This window comes from Ovis canadensis, chromosome X (assembly GCF_042477335.2).
Source record: "Ovis canadensis isolate MfBH-ARS-UI-01 breed Bighorn chromosome X, ARS-UI_OviCan_v2, whole genome shotgun sequence".
NCBI lineage: Eukaryota > Metazoa > Chordata > Mammalia > Artiodactyla > Bovidae > Ovis > Ovis canadensis.
The window spans coordinates 105747765-105766033 of record NC_091727.1 but is presented as its reverse complement, the minus strand read 5'-3'; the positions used below and the strand labels follow the sequence as shown (position 1 = coordinate 105766033).

The 18269-nt window shown below is 41.0% G+C and overlaps 1 protein-coding gene across 44 annotated transcripts in view; it reads right to left on the bottom strand.

Moving 5' to 3' along the window:
• ENOX2 (ecto-NOX disulfide-thiol exchanger 2) overlaps positions 1 to 18269 on the bottom strand; it is a 284254-nt gene that overhangs the window by 59198 nt on the left and 206787 nt on the right. For all 44 annotated transcript variants that reach the window (XM_070292034.1, XM_070292025.1, XM_070292028.1 and 41 more), the window contains one exon: positions 4987 to 5142. In XM_070292034.1, the coding sequence (XP_070148135.1) occupies positions 4987 to 5142 (156 nt within the window). The remainder of the gene's footprint in view (positions 1 to 4986; positions 5143 to 18269) is intronic.

Below are 18269 nucleotides of genomic sequence, written 5' to 3'. Positions count from 1 at the left end.
TGAAATGATTGCTCTTTTTCTGGCTCCTGGGTGCTTCCCCACATGCCTGCACACAAATATCAGATGATATCCACCATTTACTCCACACTCACTGTTATTTCACAGTAGATGAAAAATGTAACCTCTCCACACAGAAGGTCTATTAGCTGAAGTGAAAAATCACAGAATTGACTTCTCTGGAGAGAGGGTGTTGTTTCTCTTCTTACACCAACTGAGGACTGTTAATTGGGAATGCAGTAAATCTCTGATAGCCACCTTGTGACAAAAATGTACCTGTGTTCCAGAGAGCTTTCTTTTGCCATATCTCTGACTCTTAGGCTGCCCTGGTGGCTCAGATGGTAAAGAAACTGCTTGCAATGCAGGAGACACAGGTTCGATCCTTGGGTCAAGAAGATTACCCATGAGGAGGGCATAGCAACCTACTCCAGTATTCTTGCCTGGAAAATTCCATGGACAGAGGAGCCTGGTAGGCTACAGTCCATGGGGTCACAAAGAGTCGGACACGACTGAGCGACTAACACTTTCACTGACTCCTAGGCATGCACAGTCTAGTTGGGTCCATTGGATTTTTAGACCAGAACTGATTTTGCTGGGTCTAGATCAGAGAGGTTAAGCTACTTACCCCGGATTTCATGGCTATTTAGTGACAGAGATCTGGGATATGACAACAGGCCTATGTTGCTTTGGGGTTCTTAATTATTATACCCATACTGCCTGTTTCATTAAAGGCACAAAACTCTACTCATTTGCTCTTGCTTTTCCTAATATACATTTTTAGGGACTTTTGCCTAGGTGAACAATTATTCTGGTAGCTCCATTTTTAATGTCAAGAATCATGTTTTTGGAAATGGATGAAACCTTGTAAGTATCTAGGCTAAGCTAACCTGATAGCCTCACTTACAGACAAGGAAATAGACCCAGGAAGGTCATGTGACTAGCCCAAGACTCCCTCAGGTGATAGAGCTAGGGTAAAACACAGTTACCTTGATTTTAACCTGGTACTTTGCTCACTATTAATACTGCAGTACTGTTGTTGCACATTTGATGTACATCCACCTAGAAAAGTCTAGTGGTCAGTTGGCTGTATGTGTCTGAGCTCAGAAGAGAGCCATGGACCGAAAAAATAGATTAGGAAGTGGTCAGCATATGGTGTTACCTCATGTTCTCTTGACTTCTAGACCTCTGACTTCTCCCGTATTCATTCAACATCCATCCATCCCTCTACCATTTGTAAATATTTATTGAACGTGCACTATATGTCATATACTTTTCTCAGTGCTGGGGATATATTAGTGAACCAAACTGACAAAATTCCTCCTTTTGTGGAGTTTGTGTGTTCATGCACGTGTGTTCAATCATGTTCAATTCTTTGAGACTCCACGGACTGTAGCCCACCAGGCTCCTCTGTCCATGGGATTCTCCAGGCAGGAATACTGGAGTGGGTTGCTGTTTCCTACTCCAGGTGATCTTCCTGACCCAGGGATCAAACCTGGGTCTCTTAGGTCTCCTGCATTGGCAGGCAGGTTCTTTACCACTAGCACCACCTGGGAAGCCCCTTTGCGGTGTTTACATTCTATAAATTGCTTGTTAAAAGGTAGTATTAAGTGAAAAATAGAGAGGTAAATACAACTGTGAATGTGGCAGCGAGGACTGAACTTTTAAATAGGTTGTTAGGGTTACTGAGGAAGAGACATTTGAGCAAAGACTTGAAGGAAGCGGGTGAGTTAGCCAGGCAAATATTTAGGGGAAGAGTATTCCAGGCAGAGAAAAGAGCCAATACGAAGGCCCTGTGATGGAAGAGTGCCTAGAATGTTCATGGAACTTCATGGAGGCCCATATAACGGGAATAATGGGTGTTGCAAAGGAGAGTTGTAAGAGACAATGTCAAAGAGACAGTATGAGAAAGGGAGGCCTTTCTGTGCCTTTAAACAGACTTTGGCCTTTATTTTGAGTAAAATAGGGAGTCATTAATGGGTTTTAAGTAGAGGAGGGACATGATCTGACTTAGGTTTTAAAAAGGATCACTCTTGTCTGCTCTCTTGAGAAGACATTGTAGGGGGTAAGGGTGAAAGAGGAAGCACAATTAGAAGAATATTGCGATAGTTCAGAAAACGTATTATGGTGGGTATAAACTGGGTCATGGCAGTAATTATCATGAAAACGGTAGAATTCTAGTTATATATTTTAAGGTAGATTTGACAGAGTTTTCTAACAGATTAAATATGGTGTGTGAGGGAAAGAGAGTAGGTTAAGGATTACTCTTAAGTTTTGGTTGATTAATCGAAAGGATTCAGTTGCCATTATCTGAGATGGAGAAGGATATTAGTGGAGGAGGTTTGGGGACAAATATTAGGGGTTTTGTTTTGAACATATTAAATATGAGATGTCTATTTGATATCTAAGTAGAGATATCAAATAAGTGGTGGGATATGAGTTCAGGGTTCAGAAACAGGCTCTGAGGTAGAAATGTAATTTGGAGTATCAATGGCATGGGGCTTCCCAGATGGCTAGTGGTAAAGAACCACCTGCCAATTCAGATGTCAGTTCGAGCCCCAGGTTGGTGAGATCCCCTGGAAAAGGAAATGGCAACTCACTCCAGTATTCTTGCCTGGAAAGTCCCATGGACACAGGAGCCTGGCAGGTTATGGTTCATGGGGTTACAAAAGAGTCAGACACAACTTAGTGAGTGACTGAAACAACAACAAACAACAATCACTGGCATACTTTTTTTCAGTATGAGTACAGACAGAGAAGAGGGCCAAGGACTGAGTCACATGACTCTCCAATAATAAGAAGTCAGTGAGAACAGAAGGTTATCAGCAAAGCAGATTGAGAAGGAACTACCAGTGTGGGGAGCAAAACCAATAAATAGTGTAGTGTCCTGGAAGTCAAGTGAAGACAGTATATCAATGAGTAAGGAGTAGTCAACTGTGTCATTCAGAGCTCTTAGGTCAATCAGGAAAAGACTTGAGACTTGACCATTGGATTTAGTATTGTGAAATCATTAGTGTTCTTTTTTTTAAAGGTATGAAAAAAGTTTATAGCAACTAGTGCCATAAAATAAATACATATGATAATGTAGTGTCATTGTTATCTATTAATTTATCAAATATTTTAAAAGTATATTGTATAAATGTCACTGTCATGATCCTTATAAATGACTGGTTTCCAGGCATGAATGAGAATGCTTGTCTAACTTTATGAGTGCTGAATACATTCGTGTTATTAATCAAGGAACATTGTGATAGAGGGGTGGGACAAAAGCCCAAGTGAAGAAGATTTAGGAGAGAAGAAGAGAAAGACTGGAAACGGTAAAGATGAAGTCTTTTGAGGACTTTTGCTGCTAAGGAGTGTACAGAAATTTTTCTCTCTTAACTCTTGAAACATAAGAATTCCTTAGGGTGTCCTGTTTGGTTATCCTCCTCTTGATCTATACAAATCTCTCTGGTGGTCATTCTAGCAGCTTCAAATGACCTAATGTTTCAAGAAGGATGAAGGTTTCAAGCAGCTCTAAATATAGTAGAGAAATAAAATAATATACGGACTAAAAAGTATCCATTGGATTTAGCCCCCAATATTTTAGTGAAAATGTATTAGAATGATAAATGATTAACTACTGTTTTAATTTTAGTACCTATCTCATGGAAGTGTTTGGGAGATGGTAGGCTTAGAGATAGGTTGGAGAAGGGAGTGAGATTAAATGAGTTGAACTTGACTGAACTGTGGGCAAGTAGAAATGATATGTTTAAGATGGTCACATGATGCTGTGGAGGAAATTTAGGAAATTAGGATCACTAAGACAAAGTGTGTTGATCACCACCCAGTTCTACAAGGGTTAAGTCATAACCCACTGCATTTGCTGACCAACAATGTATCCTGAGAGGAATTTAGGATGAAAAGCAGGATGAGGCATTCTGTGATTTGGACAAGCAGGCCCTAAGGCTAGTTCAGTATATATTTCAAGAAGAATTTTAATGACCCTACATTCTTGAAGCCTCCCATCCACAGCAAAGCACTAATGTCATTCACTTGAGATATCTGTTCTTGGTGATTAGCAGTGATCATTTATGCAGATATATGCTCAACTGTATATATTTCATAGCCAAAAATCATAGATAAGCTGAGCTCTCTTCTGCCTGTTTGGAGTAGTTTTACTCAGAGCAAACTGATTTGCTGTCTGCTAGGCTGTAGTCCTCACCAAGACCCTGAATAAAATTTAAACTCACAACTCTTATGTTGCGGGTCTTTCTTTAAGTTGGCAAAGCAGACCAGTGAAAGGCTTTTGAAGTCCAGAATTTGGACTTTGAATCTGTGAGCAATGGGAACTCTGAGACTTTTAGGGTTCTGTATATGTGACAAGGACCTGGAGGAAATGTTAGATGAGAGAAAGGGGAAGGAATCAATGGTAAAGATACTCTCTAATGAAGAAACAAAAGAGAAGCAGATCATACTGGTGCATCAGGAGACTGTGAGAGCCCCTAAATCACCTGATCTTATTGCTGAGAGGCCACTGGGTGTAAGAGACAGGCAGGAATAACTACTGGGGTTTATGATCAAGGCCTTTCAGACATGGTTGGTGGGGGCTGGAGAAGATAAGTCAGTCATACCAGATTCCTACTCTTCCCATTGCCCCTGCTCTTTCCATTCACCTTTAAAAATCTTGGGGCTGTTAACAAAAATGGTACTTTTGCCATACTCTCAGCAGAGAACTAAGGGAGGCTTCTCTATTCATGTTTTCCCCACTCAAATAACCTGAGCCCCTTTTCAACAACATTCAATCCTAAAAAGGAACTAGAATGCCAGTTGACTTTAAGCTGTGTTAAGAGTTTTAAATTTTGAATTCAATTCCAAAGCTAGGTTCCCTCCCAGAAGCTACCACTTCATAGGCACTAATTGCCTTGTCAGGACTCTTAATACCAAAATGAATAACTAAAGGATTGATACACCAAAACATTTGACTTGTGTGGAGAAAAAGCAGAGTATTACTTGGATTTGGAGGGAAGAGTGTGCAGCTTTTACAGTGAATGATCTCTTTTACTACTGGCATATCTGGTGGAATTGGAGGAGGTACTATTCCTAGGCCAGGCATCATTGGAGTTATTGGTGGAATTCCAGTCATCATTCCAAGAGCAGGATCAAAATCTAAAAAAAAGGAGAGGAAATAGAGAATAATCAGTTATACCAGGCAAGATCAAGTAGAGGTAGACTGTTACCTTATAAGCTTCAAACCAAAGGTCTTTCTAAGACAGAGGCAAAATATTTAAGAAAACACATTATTAGCATTACAGGACCTTAAATATTATAATTGTGCATTTTCTTTAGGGCTGTTTCTGTTTGGCCAGTGATTATTTGTCTCTATATCTCATTTTGACATCCAAGGCCTTTTGTATTGAATAATATGCTGTGCCTTGTCCATTGATCTTGCCTTCCACTAGTTCCCAACACACACTCTGTGCTGCATTCAGACCAGACTTCACATTGTCCCTTGTAACACTTCCTGTCTTTTTGCACTATAGCATGGTATTAAAAGCGTACAGTTTTGGGGTTTAGGCAGACCTGGGTCCTAGTTCTACTATTTGATTGGGAGATGAATCTTTTGTACCTCCATTCCATCATTTGCAAAATGGGGTTAATTCCACCTACTTTTATAGGAATTTGTGAGGAATAAACAAGATGATGAATGAAATGTGCCTAACATAATGCATAGCACAAAAATGCTCAATAAATAACTATTTTCTGTGCCTTTGTTCCTATTGTTCTCCCTGCCTGCCTGGAATCATTTAAGCCTCCCCAAATTCTCCCCCATGGTTCAAGGCCTAGCTCAAAGTCCCACGCCCCCTGAAGAACACTTTCCAGGTAATTCTAGTTCATTTTTATTTCTGTGTCAAAAACTGTTCTATACCTGTTGCCACTGAATTTTATTTTGCATCATCTTTTATTAATATTTCTTTCAGGTTTGCTTCTAGGGTGTGTGGGAGCCTCCAAACAAATATGTTTATGGGGCTTGTCTAGATACACAATTTGACTCACCCCAAATCAGCACCAATGCTATTCTGGTAGCCCATGTGATACCATGAAAGAAATACCATATCAGCCAGCTGGAGTGGTTTACTTGCCAGGATACTCTCCTGGAACCAAGACCCTGGGAGGACTCTACAGGCATGAGTTCAGAAGCTCCTTGGGGTATCTAGTTCAATCCACATGTGGTATAAAGGATTGCAGAGTGCAAAGGGGAAAAATGGGGACTGAGGTCCACACAGGTTCAATTTGAGATTGGGGCCCCTTGCTTAGATGATACTGCAAGCCTTGGTCAATGCCAGAATCTGGAGAAGAACCTAGAAAATTTTGAGAAAGATGCTTCTTGCCATCAAGACCCACATAGGACCTGCTCTGGACTGGGGCATCTATCCTGATGGTACCACCTACCTGGCCAGTCCTTGGCTCTGGAAAGGGACTTACAAAATACTGAGATAGTCATTCCAAAGCACGAGGTCCCCTGATGTGAGGGCCCTTGGCAGGGGCCCCACTTGCCTGGGTCTAAAGGCAGTACTTATTTCATTGTTTAAAATTTGTGTCTATAACAAGATGCACGTTTTTGAGAGGAGGGAGTGCATTGTACTTCATTTCCTCACCTCTCATTCCTGTCCTCTGTTAAGAAAGGCACAGTGTACTGTAAACGAAGAGAGTGTTGCATAAGGAGTTCTGATAATTTAGGGGTACTCATGGTAGCAGTGGTAGGTCCTAGTCCTCAAAACTTTACCCTGCTTACCACTCAGGCCCAAGGGACAGTGCCTTACTGTCTCCTTAAGGTGGCTCTGAGCCTCCCTGGTTGGCTCTCTAAGATGTTGAAAAAGTATATCTAAACAGTGGGAAGAATCTGTGGTTCACACAGAAGCAAAACTCCAGGTACAGTTAAGCCCAGAAGGAGGGAGTCTTATGACTGGGCAGATAAGCAGGTGGGTGGCACACAAGCAATACCCGCTGCAAGCCAGCCTAAGAGAGCTAGGACATTCCCCATCCTCCCATGTGCCTGTCATGCAGAGATGCCAAGACCCTGAACATGTCTGGGAAGAAAACATTTTCTTCTAAGAGGAAATTTTATTTTTCTGAAAACAAATTGACTTTTAACCCTCATATGTTATCTCACCCAACACACAAGTATCCACTTGTACCTGAATGTGTGTGCTCACACACATGCACGCACACACACGCATGCTCCTTTCTTTCCTCCCTGTGATTCTCATCTCTACTTTCCTCCATATGCTAGTTGTATGACCATGGGGGATATTTCTTAATATCTGTGTGCCTCCATCTCCTTTTTGGTAAAAGTAGGGACAAATAATGACATTTAGCTCAAGGAATGAAAGGACAGAACAGATATAAAAAGCTCTGGCCTGATAGATGGTGGTCCTGATAGGTAAATTTCCTTTCTTCCATTCCAGACATGTGTCTACACACTAATAAATTCATTTGTTCAGGCACTCACTTCCACATCCCACGAACACTTGTGATAGCCTCCTATCTGTCAGACTCTAGACAGCGGGGCAGGGAGTCCAAGACTTTTTTCCCATCTTGGAGAACTTAGGGCTCCTGACACTCTGTGTTCCTATGCTGTAGAATAAGAGCACTGTGGTTAAGAATGCTATTATGTCTTTGGAACATTTGATCTCTTGTGTATAAGATTTTGGAAAAATTGTTAACATTATTTCCCCCACTTACAAACTGTTAATTTTCAGTAGGAGAAGATCAGAATAGATTGTGTGCCAACTAAACAATCCCATCTATTTCTCCCTCCTACTGAAATGTTTGTCTTCCTTTTATTGTTCTGCCTGCCTCCTCATTGTTATTCATACAGTTCTGTCACTCACAACTCCACCTTACCACAGATTACAGAAACATCAGTTCATTAAACAAGTTTTGCCACTTCAGCTGAGAATGAAATGCCTGTCTCCATGTACTGTCTACTAATAAATGGAGACAAACAAAAAACAAATAAGCAGGATAAATATAACTCTTGACTGATGTACTCACCACTGTGCTGTTCAGTATGATTACATTAATATTTTATGAAATTCATTTAAAAGCAAGTATATTCATGACATATGGCTAAAGCCAGAGTAGATAAACTCCCTTTCTTCTTTGGATTCAATATGCCAAGAGTTCCATAGGCTACACTGCCTAGCAGGGCTTGCTGGAGGGCAGGTTGTACATTGCACATGACATTTCAAGGGCTCCTATCACACTCATTATTTCTTTTGTTTATCTTCAACCATGAAGCCCAAAGTAGACTTGAATTTCTAATACCAACATAGAAAAATAACTGTTTGAAATCATGGGTCTTACAGAAGTATTGCAGAACCTGAAAAAGAAGTCCAATAATTTAAAATACATTGGGAACAGAATACCAGAAAAGTTCTCTTCCTTTTCCAGATCCTACTCTGACTTGAGGGAATACAGCCAATATGTAGATAGTATTAGCACTTTACATTAGGAATTCAAACTTCTGAAGATTTGAAATTATTTTGTAAAAGGGTTGTGGAATAGGCCAAGGTATCCCCCCAAAGTACTTTTACAATAAATGCCCTGTTCTGTTTTGCTTTTACCATATCTTCTTCTAAAACCTTTTCCCTACTGCCTTCTTGATTCTTGACATAGCCATTAGTGGAAGTGTCATAAGATGTTGGTTTGTATTCCCTCTTCTGATTCATGTATTTTCCAAACTTCAGCTTAATGGAAATGCTGCAAATGTTGTTTTGTAGTTGGGCCAGCTTGATCCTCTGAGTTGCAGCTCTATTACATCTCTATTACATGATTTTTAAGTAATGTTTCAGTGTAGCCTTAAGTTTTCCTGCTGCCTAGCAACTTGCACTTAACTCAGCCTAGAGTAGTTATCCAGCAATATTACTGTCCCCTATTCTCTGTGCCTATCTGAGCCAGGGAGCTGCAATGGAGGCATATGTCATTTCTCTGCTGCCGTCCAATCTTCCACATGTCTATCCACTCGTGTGTCCTTAAATATTTCGATGCCAGCCCCTCTGCAGGTGTTGAGGTTGAAGGAATGAGTAAGACAAAATCATCAACCTCATAGTTCAGTTTGGGAAAAGCCATGCAAAGAGTTACAATGCTTTATCATCAATTATTATTATCAGCACTATCATTGCTTATTGGGTGCTTCCATTGTGCTAGGGACTGTGCTAATATAATCTCATTCTAAATGACCTGTGGGCTAGGTACTATTATTACCTTTCCTTTCTTAGATAAATAAGCTGGGGCTCAGAGGGTTTAGTCACTTGCCCAATGTTACACAGCCAGTAACCGTGACAAGACCTAGGATTCAAATCCAGATCGGTTTAACTCTAATGCTCTTAACCACTACACCACCTCTCAGTGTACTATGGCAACTATTTTCATGTATTAGTTTAATTACAGGTATAAGGTGAAACAGGTATGCTTAAAAACATGGTAGATGAATAACAAAGTGTTTCTGTATAATTCTTTTTTCCAAGCATGGTGGATTGAAGGTGGATACAAAATTCTTTGATTCCCCTTCTGTCAAGAGGTAAGGGCTATGCCCCATCCCCTTGAGGATCTGGATGGGTTCTAGAACTGCTTTGACCAACAGAATATGGCAGAAGGGATGTGGTGCACGTTTTCAGGGCCAGGCCTCAAGAGACAGAAAATGTTTACTTGTCTCTGGGAATGCTTGCTATGAGAGCTTCAGTCACAATGTAACAAGTCCGACTACCATGCTGGAGAGACCATGTGGAGAGGGCCCTAGTGTAAATGGAAAGGAAGGATCCACCTGAGCCTAGTGTTTTATCTGTCCCTGCCAAGGTGCCATGCTTCCCAGGTGGCTCAGCTGTAAAGAATCCACTGGCCAATGCAGGACACAATGGAGATGTGACTTTGATCCCTGGGTCAGGAAGATCCCCTGGAGGAAGAAATGGCAACACACAGTATTCTCATCTGGAAAATTCCATGGACAGAGGAGCCTGGCAGGTTACCATCCATGGGGTCATAAAGAGTTGGACAAACATTAGTCTACTCTGCTTTTCACAAAGTCCATGGGTCCGCAGGAAGAAAACAATACTTTTTGTCAGAATAAACTGTTTTCTACCTATCCAACTTGTAGAGTCCTTCAAATATTCCTGTGCAAAAGGCTTTCTTAAAGTTGCTTATCTCCACAGCCAAAATTTCCTGTTGACATATTCAGTATATGTATTGTCACAATGTTAGATGATTTAGAGGCCTTTGTTCTACATCCAAAGTCTCAACTGACTTTCACTACGGTAATGATTTGGGGAAAGAAAGTAGCATTTTTGAGAGCTGTATTTCAAACACAATGCTGGATGGTTTCTGAAACAGAATTATCTCATTTAATCCCCACAATTTAGGGGGATAAACTGGAGGCCAGAGAGAGGTGACTGGCCCAAGGTGGCATCCTTAGACGGCTCAAGGGAAGGGTTCAGCCCTGGGTCTGGCCCATTCTTTCTCTAAGCGCCATCCTGTATGCTCTATAACCAGAGAGACTTGAGATGGACTGGAGGGGGCTATCTTACAGCAACAAAGCTAATTAAGGCCAGAAAACACAACTCTGTGTAGGGAAGTTGAGATTATCTTAAGAGAATACTGAAGGAACCAACAAAAAATAAATAAATCCAAAGTCTCAATTTTGACTTATAGGTGAAGTTGGAATTGTGGCAATGTATGAACTAGAGATAGGCAAATATAGGAGCTGAGGTATTTACTACCCTGCTTGCTTTTTCAGAACTGGACCCTGGTTCTGGCTGGCTGGAGGCCTCTCTCTGCCCTCAGAAAGGTGACTTCTCCCCACTCAAGTCCCCCTAGATCCATTAAAGGCATTTCTAATCTTTTAGGTATTCCAGAGACCCTTGATCACAAGGAGGTAGTCTGTATGCACAATAAAACCACTGAAATGCAACTATGGATTAGTCTAAAATGAGTGTTCCAAATAGGATCTAATTATATATGCATAATTAAGCTATTTTATAGAAAATTATGATTCCAATTCAGGTATACATTTATGGTACATTATTGCTATCTCTTTAGACTTCCTACAAAATTCATTAGAAAATGAAGAATTACACTTGGGTACTGAGAAATTTTAACTCACTACAGTCCTGACTGCCTCCTCTCTACACAGATCCTTGAAAAAATCTTACAGGCAGACAACCTGAAGAGGGAACACAGATTTCTAAGCACAGCTTGGCTAAGTTGTGAGAAGATCTTGACCTTACAACAAGCCATCTTGGACATTTCTAAGTTTTTGCACAGGGACTCTCAAATTCTACCAAAAATCTGTCCTGCTTCTCCAGAAAATCACCAAAACCCCTGCTTCAGGCTAGTTGGAAAGCTGAGGCAGGGCCTACAATGACAAATGAGGCAGTAAGCTGGGCTTGGGTGGGTTATGTGGTATAATTTCAGCTCATAAAGACTCTCCTTAATAAATATCAACTTTGTTCCCAAATTTCAGCCAATGAAGCTTTATTTCTTTAGTATAAGTTTTTGCAATTATCTATCTTTATAGCCCACCTTCCCCCTATTCCTTCCTATTTTGTTCTTTGTGTTCTTGTTAGAACATTTGGCAGATTCAGGGATGCTGTGAACACCTTTGGGAAGGCATTAGGGAGGACATTTCACACCTCATCTTTGGTTCCTAGATTTCTGGATTTTAGAGATGAATAAAATAAAAGCATATACATCTATATATTTAAGGTTGCCAACCTCTTAATTTGCCAAGAAAAGACATGGAAAAAAATAACAAAAGCTAACCATGTACCATTTTGCAATTCATAAAAGACAGAACATTTAAAACCAAAAATATAGGAAATCTATAATCTCTGAATAAAAAACAGTCCTTTCAATTGAGCAAATACAGCTTCATAAAAAATACACTATATTCTTAGCTTCTACACTTTGCATCAGACTAAGGAATGCAGAATCAACTGGTCCTGGGTTACATCCCAGTGTTTGGGCTTTGGAGATGGCTCAACTATCTTAGTGTGCACCACTATATATGAAGATTTCTATGAAAAAATCCTTTCAGAACTATAGTGTCAAACACAGATACGCATGTGTTAAGTGCCATGACTTCTGAGGATTGATATATTTTTTTCTACAGGGAAAATGCAAATTATATAACTGATCAGGTTTCCCTTCTGTTTTGGCTGCTGCTGCTGCTTCTGCTAAGTCGCTTCAGTCGTGCCTGACTCTGTGCGACCCCATAGACGGCAGCCCACCAGGCTGCCCCGTCCCTGGGATTCTCCAGGCAAGAACACTGGAGTGGGTTGCCATTTACTTCTCCAATGCATGAAAGTGAAAAGTGAAAGGGAAGTCGTTCAGTCGTGTCCGACTCCTAGCGACCCCATGGACTGCAGCCCACCAGGCTCCTCCGTCCACGGGATTTTCCAGGCAAGAATACTGGAGTGGGATGCCATTGCCTTTGTTTTGGCTACCTGGTCACGAGTGCAGCTCCCCTTTAGAAACTGAGTGGGATTCTATGACCTATACATCTGAATTCTAATTAAGTTCTCCCTACATGGCCTTCACCTTCTATTCTCGTTTATATTTTCCCAGATGATGGTTTATTTTACTTGTAATTTTTCTCTTTAACTGTAATCTTTTTTATAAGCTGCCTCAAATGTTTCAGTGGAATGGGGTGATGGAAATCAATTCAGGATTTAACAATTGTTCCCATACTGTATAATCTTGCATACCTTGCAGTCATTGGTGTCCCATTTCCTCTGCCTGGACTGTTGTTAGTTCCTTGTCTTTTTCACCTGACATTTAACTATATATCCCTGAACACTGAGCTCAAATGTTGTCCCTTCTATGAAACTTCCCTGATCACCACTACCCACCTAACACCTCCTCCATTCCACCCTGGATGAAACAAAACTTTTCCATATCTATCTACTATGACACTTGCATCATTGTAGCGCAGTGATACAGACTTTGCTGCCTCTGCCACTGGATTCTGAGCTGAAAGGCAATGATCGAAGAATTGGTGCTTTTGAACTGTGGTGTTGGAGAAGATTCTTGAGAGTCCCTTGGACTGCAAGGAGATCCAACCAGTCCACCCTAAAGGAAATCAGTCCTCAATATTCATTGGAAGGACTGATGCTAAAGCTGAAACTCTGATACTTTGGCCACCTGATGTGAAGAACTGACTCATTTGAAAAGACCCGGATGCTGGGAAAGATTGAAGGCAGGAGGAAAAGGGGACGACAGAGAATGAGGTGGTTGGATGGTATCACTGACTCAATGGACATGAGTTTGAGTGAACTCTGGGAGTTGGTGATGCACAAGGAGGCCTGGCATGCTGCAGTCCATGGGGTCACAAAGAGTCAGACATGACTGAGTGACTGAACTGAACTGAAGTGAGGGCTTCTCACATACAGCAGGCCTCAATAAATACTTCTTGTATGAATGAATAAATAAACCATCACACTCTACTAGATTCCTCATAATAGTTTCCTTGGGAAGTCTTGAGAGTACCATCACTTGGTAGGATTCAAGATTGTTTCTGAGAGACATTGGTTCTGTTTGGTACATTGGCTTATATATTATTGGCTCTTGGTGAAGTGTCCACCATGATGATGAATAGTGCTCTCCTTTCTCAGAATCTCAACCTTATCTGCCACTGAAGGCACATTCTATTTGTGGAAAATATTAAAATAATAGAAACCCAAGTCTGGGCCTCCTTGAGGAGCTTGGAGCACAGTGAGCTATCATGTGTCACACATCTTCATTCTTTCTTTCTGTTCTCATCAGAGTTTGCCTGCTATGTCCAGTGAGAACTTCTTAAGAATGACAGTTTTCATAGATGGGCTGGGTCTTGCTCTGGGAATAAGGTCCATGAGTCCATATTTTCCAACATCTCTCATTATGGAGGAGGCATAGTCAATACAGTGGAGCCACCATAATGAGGAACACTTCTTCTTTGGGACTTCACAGGCTCCATTTGCTTGCTAAGGATATTTCAATTTAGGAGAAAATAAAGGAAGCAACACACAGTATTCAGCAAGTGCCCTTTAACTGGTCCATTCTTGGATTCATCTGGGATGACAGGCAGAACAATGTTCCTTAAAAAGGCAGCTTGACTCTTTTTGGTGGCTCCCTTCATGTGAAAAGTAACATTAATCTTATTTGACCAGCTTGGAAAAGCAAATACTCTTGCAGGAAAGACAGGAGCTGGCCAGAGGGGACCTTCTAATCTGCCATCATTGTGGATTAACTTTATTGAACAGCAATTGTCCAAAAAACACCATGTTAGATGAAAGGGAGCTCCATAACAACCCCCAGAGATGGCCTGTCTCTGTTTCCCATCCAATGAATATATTAAGCTAGACATTGCCCTGATGATAGATATGTGTCCAAGAGACTCAGCATCCATGACAGTGTGCATTTGAACTCTCTGGGGGACGTCAAGAAAGCTTATGTATCATTTGTTTTTCATCATTGACAAAGCCTTTTCTATTGTCAGAGATAGGCCAGATGAGACAGTTCTGTATGGCTCATTTGCTGCCTTTTCCAATGTAAGGAATTTGGGGCAGTAGGAAGAGGAGTAGGGGGATGTTTTATTCTATTTAGTTAAAATATTATATAAAAATATGGCAGCCCCCCTATTTCCCAGACTCTAGCAAGAAGATGGGTAGGCAGCATTGGAGTGTAGTGCCCACCTTCTACTTCTCTGGATGACAGGGAGCAGTCATCAGCACTGTCAGACACATACTGCTCTCTTTACCTGCCACTGTCCAGTGCTTTTCCAGGGACAAATGTGCCCCTGCATTCATTATACTTTGTTGTTGTTAAGAACAGAAATAAGTCATAATTCAACATTTTTTGTGAGTCATCTATCAGATGTGAACTTGAAATAATAATAATAATCATAGCTGACTTCACTGAGGAATTACTGTGAGTCAGGCATCATTCTAAGACTTTACATTACATGTATTAACTCAGTAATCCTCATGACAATGCTGAGTCATAGATGCTATTATTATTCTGTTTGACAAATGGAGAAACTGACTCAGAGAGAGGTTAGGTAAATTGTTGAAGGTTACACAGTTACTTAATGGCAAAGCAGGGATTTATGTGAACCTAGGCTTAAAGCTCAACATTCAGAAAACAAAGATCATGGCATCTGGTCCCATCACTTCATGGGAAATAGATGGGGAAACAGTGGAAACAGTGTCAGACTTTATTTTTTTGGGCTCCAAAATCACTGCAGATGTTGATTGCAGCCATGAAATTAAAAAACACTTACTCCCTGGAAGAAAAGTTATGACCAACCTAGATAGCATATTCAAAAGCAGAGACATTGCCCACGAAGGTCCGTCTAGTCAAGGCTATGGTTTTCCCAGTGGTCATGTATGGATGTGAGAGTTGGACTGTGAAGAAAGCTGAGCACTGAAGAATTGATGCTTTTGAACTGTGGTGTTGGAGAAGACTCTTGAGAGTCCCTGGGGCTGCAAGGAGATCCAACCAGTCCATTCTGAAGGAGATAAGCCTGGGGATTTCTTTGGAGAGAATGATGCTGAAGCTGAAACTCCAGTACTTTGGCCACCTGATGCGAAGAGTTGACTCATTGGAAAAGACTCTGATGCTGAGAGGGCAGGAGGAGAAGGGGAGGACAGAGGATGAGATGGCTGGATGGCATCACTGACTCGATGGACGTGAGTCTGAGCGAACTCCGGGAGTTGGTGATGGACAGGGAGGCCTGGCATGCTGCTATTCATGGGGTCGCAAAGAGTCGGACACGACTGACAGACTGAACTGAACTGAACTGAGGAAGTCTATATCCAGGGCCCACATTCTAATCTCAATGATTAAACCACTTTCCTAAAATAATACAGAAAAGAGAAAAAAAATCACATATAACTGAACAGATTTTATACATAGCTTTACAAAGTGTGTCAGTTTAGCACTATTGCCCCATATACATTTAAGAGAGGGGCACTACTGAACTAAATGTCAGTATTTCTAAGACAGTTTTCCAAAACTTTCCGACCATAGCAAAATGATCACTGAATCACAAGGTTGAAGGGGACCCTAAGAAGCCATTTTTTTATAGTCCTTAAGAAAACAAGAGGAGGGCAAAGGAGCTTGAAGTAGAAATTAAAATCACTCTTGAGGTTACAAATGTCTAGTTGGGGTAGATGTGAGGAACACTCAGTAGAGCCAACACTGGCTCCCTAGCAGCCAAGTACTTTCAATGTAAATGGCAGCTTAGTAGCCATCTGAAGGAAGTATGTTAGTATTTCCTTTATCTTAAATAACATGTAAAATGACTAATAGCATAATAATGACACTAGTTAAACCTTCATTGAGTGCTTATTACATACCAAACGTTGTGCTGAGTATATTATTTAACCTTCACAGCAATCCTATGAGGTACATACTATAATCACCTCCATTTTATAGATGAGAAAACTGAGATACTGCCAGTAGTGCCTAATGTGGCTCCCATGCCCTGTCAAAAAAAGTGCATACTGCACTGTTTTTCTGACAGAATGTGGTGCACTGGAGAAGGGAATGGCAAGCCACTTCAGTATTCTTGCCTTGAGAACCCCATAAACAGTATGAAAAGGCAAAATGATAGGATACCAAAAGAGGAACTCCCCAGGTCATTAGGTGCCCAATATGCTACTGGAGAACAGTGGAGAAATAACTCCAGAAAGAATGAAGGGATGGAGCCAAAGCAAAAACAGTACCCAGTTGTGGATGTGACTGGTGATAGAAGCAAGATCCGATGCTGTAAAGAGCAATATTGCATAGGAACCTGGAATGTTAGGTCCATGAATCAAGGCAAATTGGAAGTGGTCAAACAAGAGATGGCAAGGGTGAACGTCGACATTCTAGGAATCAGTGAACTAAAATGGACTGGAATGGGTGAATTTAACTCAGATGACCATTACATCTACTACTGCGGGCAGGAATCCCCCAGAAGAAATGGAGTAGCTATCATGGTCAATGAAAGAGTCTGAAATGCAGTACTTGGATGCAATCTCAACAACGACAGAACAATCTCTGTTCATCTCCAAGGCAAACCATTCAATATCACAGTTATCCAAGTCTATGCCTGAACCAGTAATGCTGAAGAAACTGAAGTTGAATGGTTTTATGAAGACCTACAAGATCTTTTAGAACTAACACCCAAAAAAGATGTCCTTTTCATTATAGGGGACTGGAATGCAAAAACAGGAAGTCAGGAAACACCTAGAATAACAGGCAAATTTGGCCTTGGAATGCGGAATGAAGCAGGGCAAAGACTAATAGAGTTTTGCCAAGAAAATGCACTGGTCATAGCAAACACCCTCTTCCAACAACACAAGAGAAGACTCTACACATGGACATCACCAGATGGTCAACACCAAAATCAGACTGATTATATTCTTTGCAGCCAAAGATGGAGAAGCTCTATACAGTCAGCAAAAACAAGACCAGGAGCTGACTGTGGCTCAGATCATGAACTCCTTATTGCCAAATTCAGACTTAAATTGAAGAAAGTAGGGAAAACCACTAGACCATTCAGGTATGACCTAAATCAAATCCCTTATGATTATACAGTGGAAGTGAGAAATAGATTTAAGGGTCTAGATCTGATGGATAGAGTGCCTGATGAACTATGGAATGACGTTCGTGACATTGTACAGGAGACAGGGATCAAGACTATCCCCATGGAGAAATGCAAGAAAGCAAAATGGCTGTCTGGGGAGGCCTTACAAATAGCTGTGAAAAGAAGAGAGGTGAAAAGCAAAGGAGAAAAGGAAAGACATAAGCATGTGAATGCAGAGTTCCAAAGAATAGCAACAATAGATAAGAAAGACTTCTTCAGTGATCACTGCAAAGAAATGGAGGAAAACAACAGAATGGGAAAGACTAGAGATCTCTTCAAGAAAATTAGAGATACCAAGGGAACATTTCATGCAAAGATGGGCTCAATAAAGGACAGAAATGGTCTGGACCTAACAGAAGCAGAAGATATTAAGAAGAGGTGGAGAGAATACATGGAAGAACTATACAAAAAGATCTTCACGACCCAGATAATCATGATGATGTGATCACTAATCTAGAGCCACATATCTTGGAATGTGAAGTCAAGTGGGCCTTAGAAAGCATCACTATGAACAAAGCTAGTGGAGGTGATGGAATTCCAGTTGAGCTGTTTCAAATCCTGAAAGATGATGCTGTGAAAGTGCTACACTCAATATGCCAGCAAATTTGGAAAACTCAGCAGTGGCCAC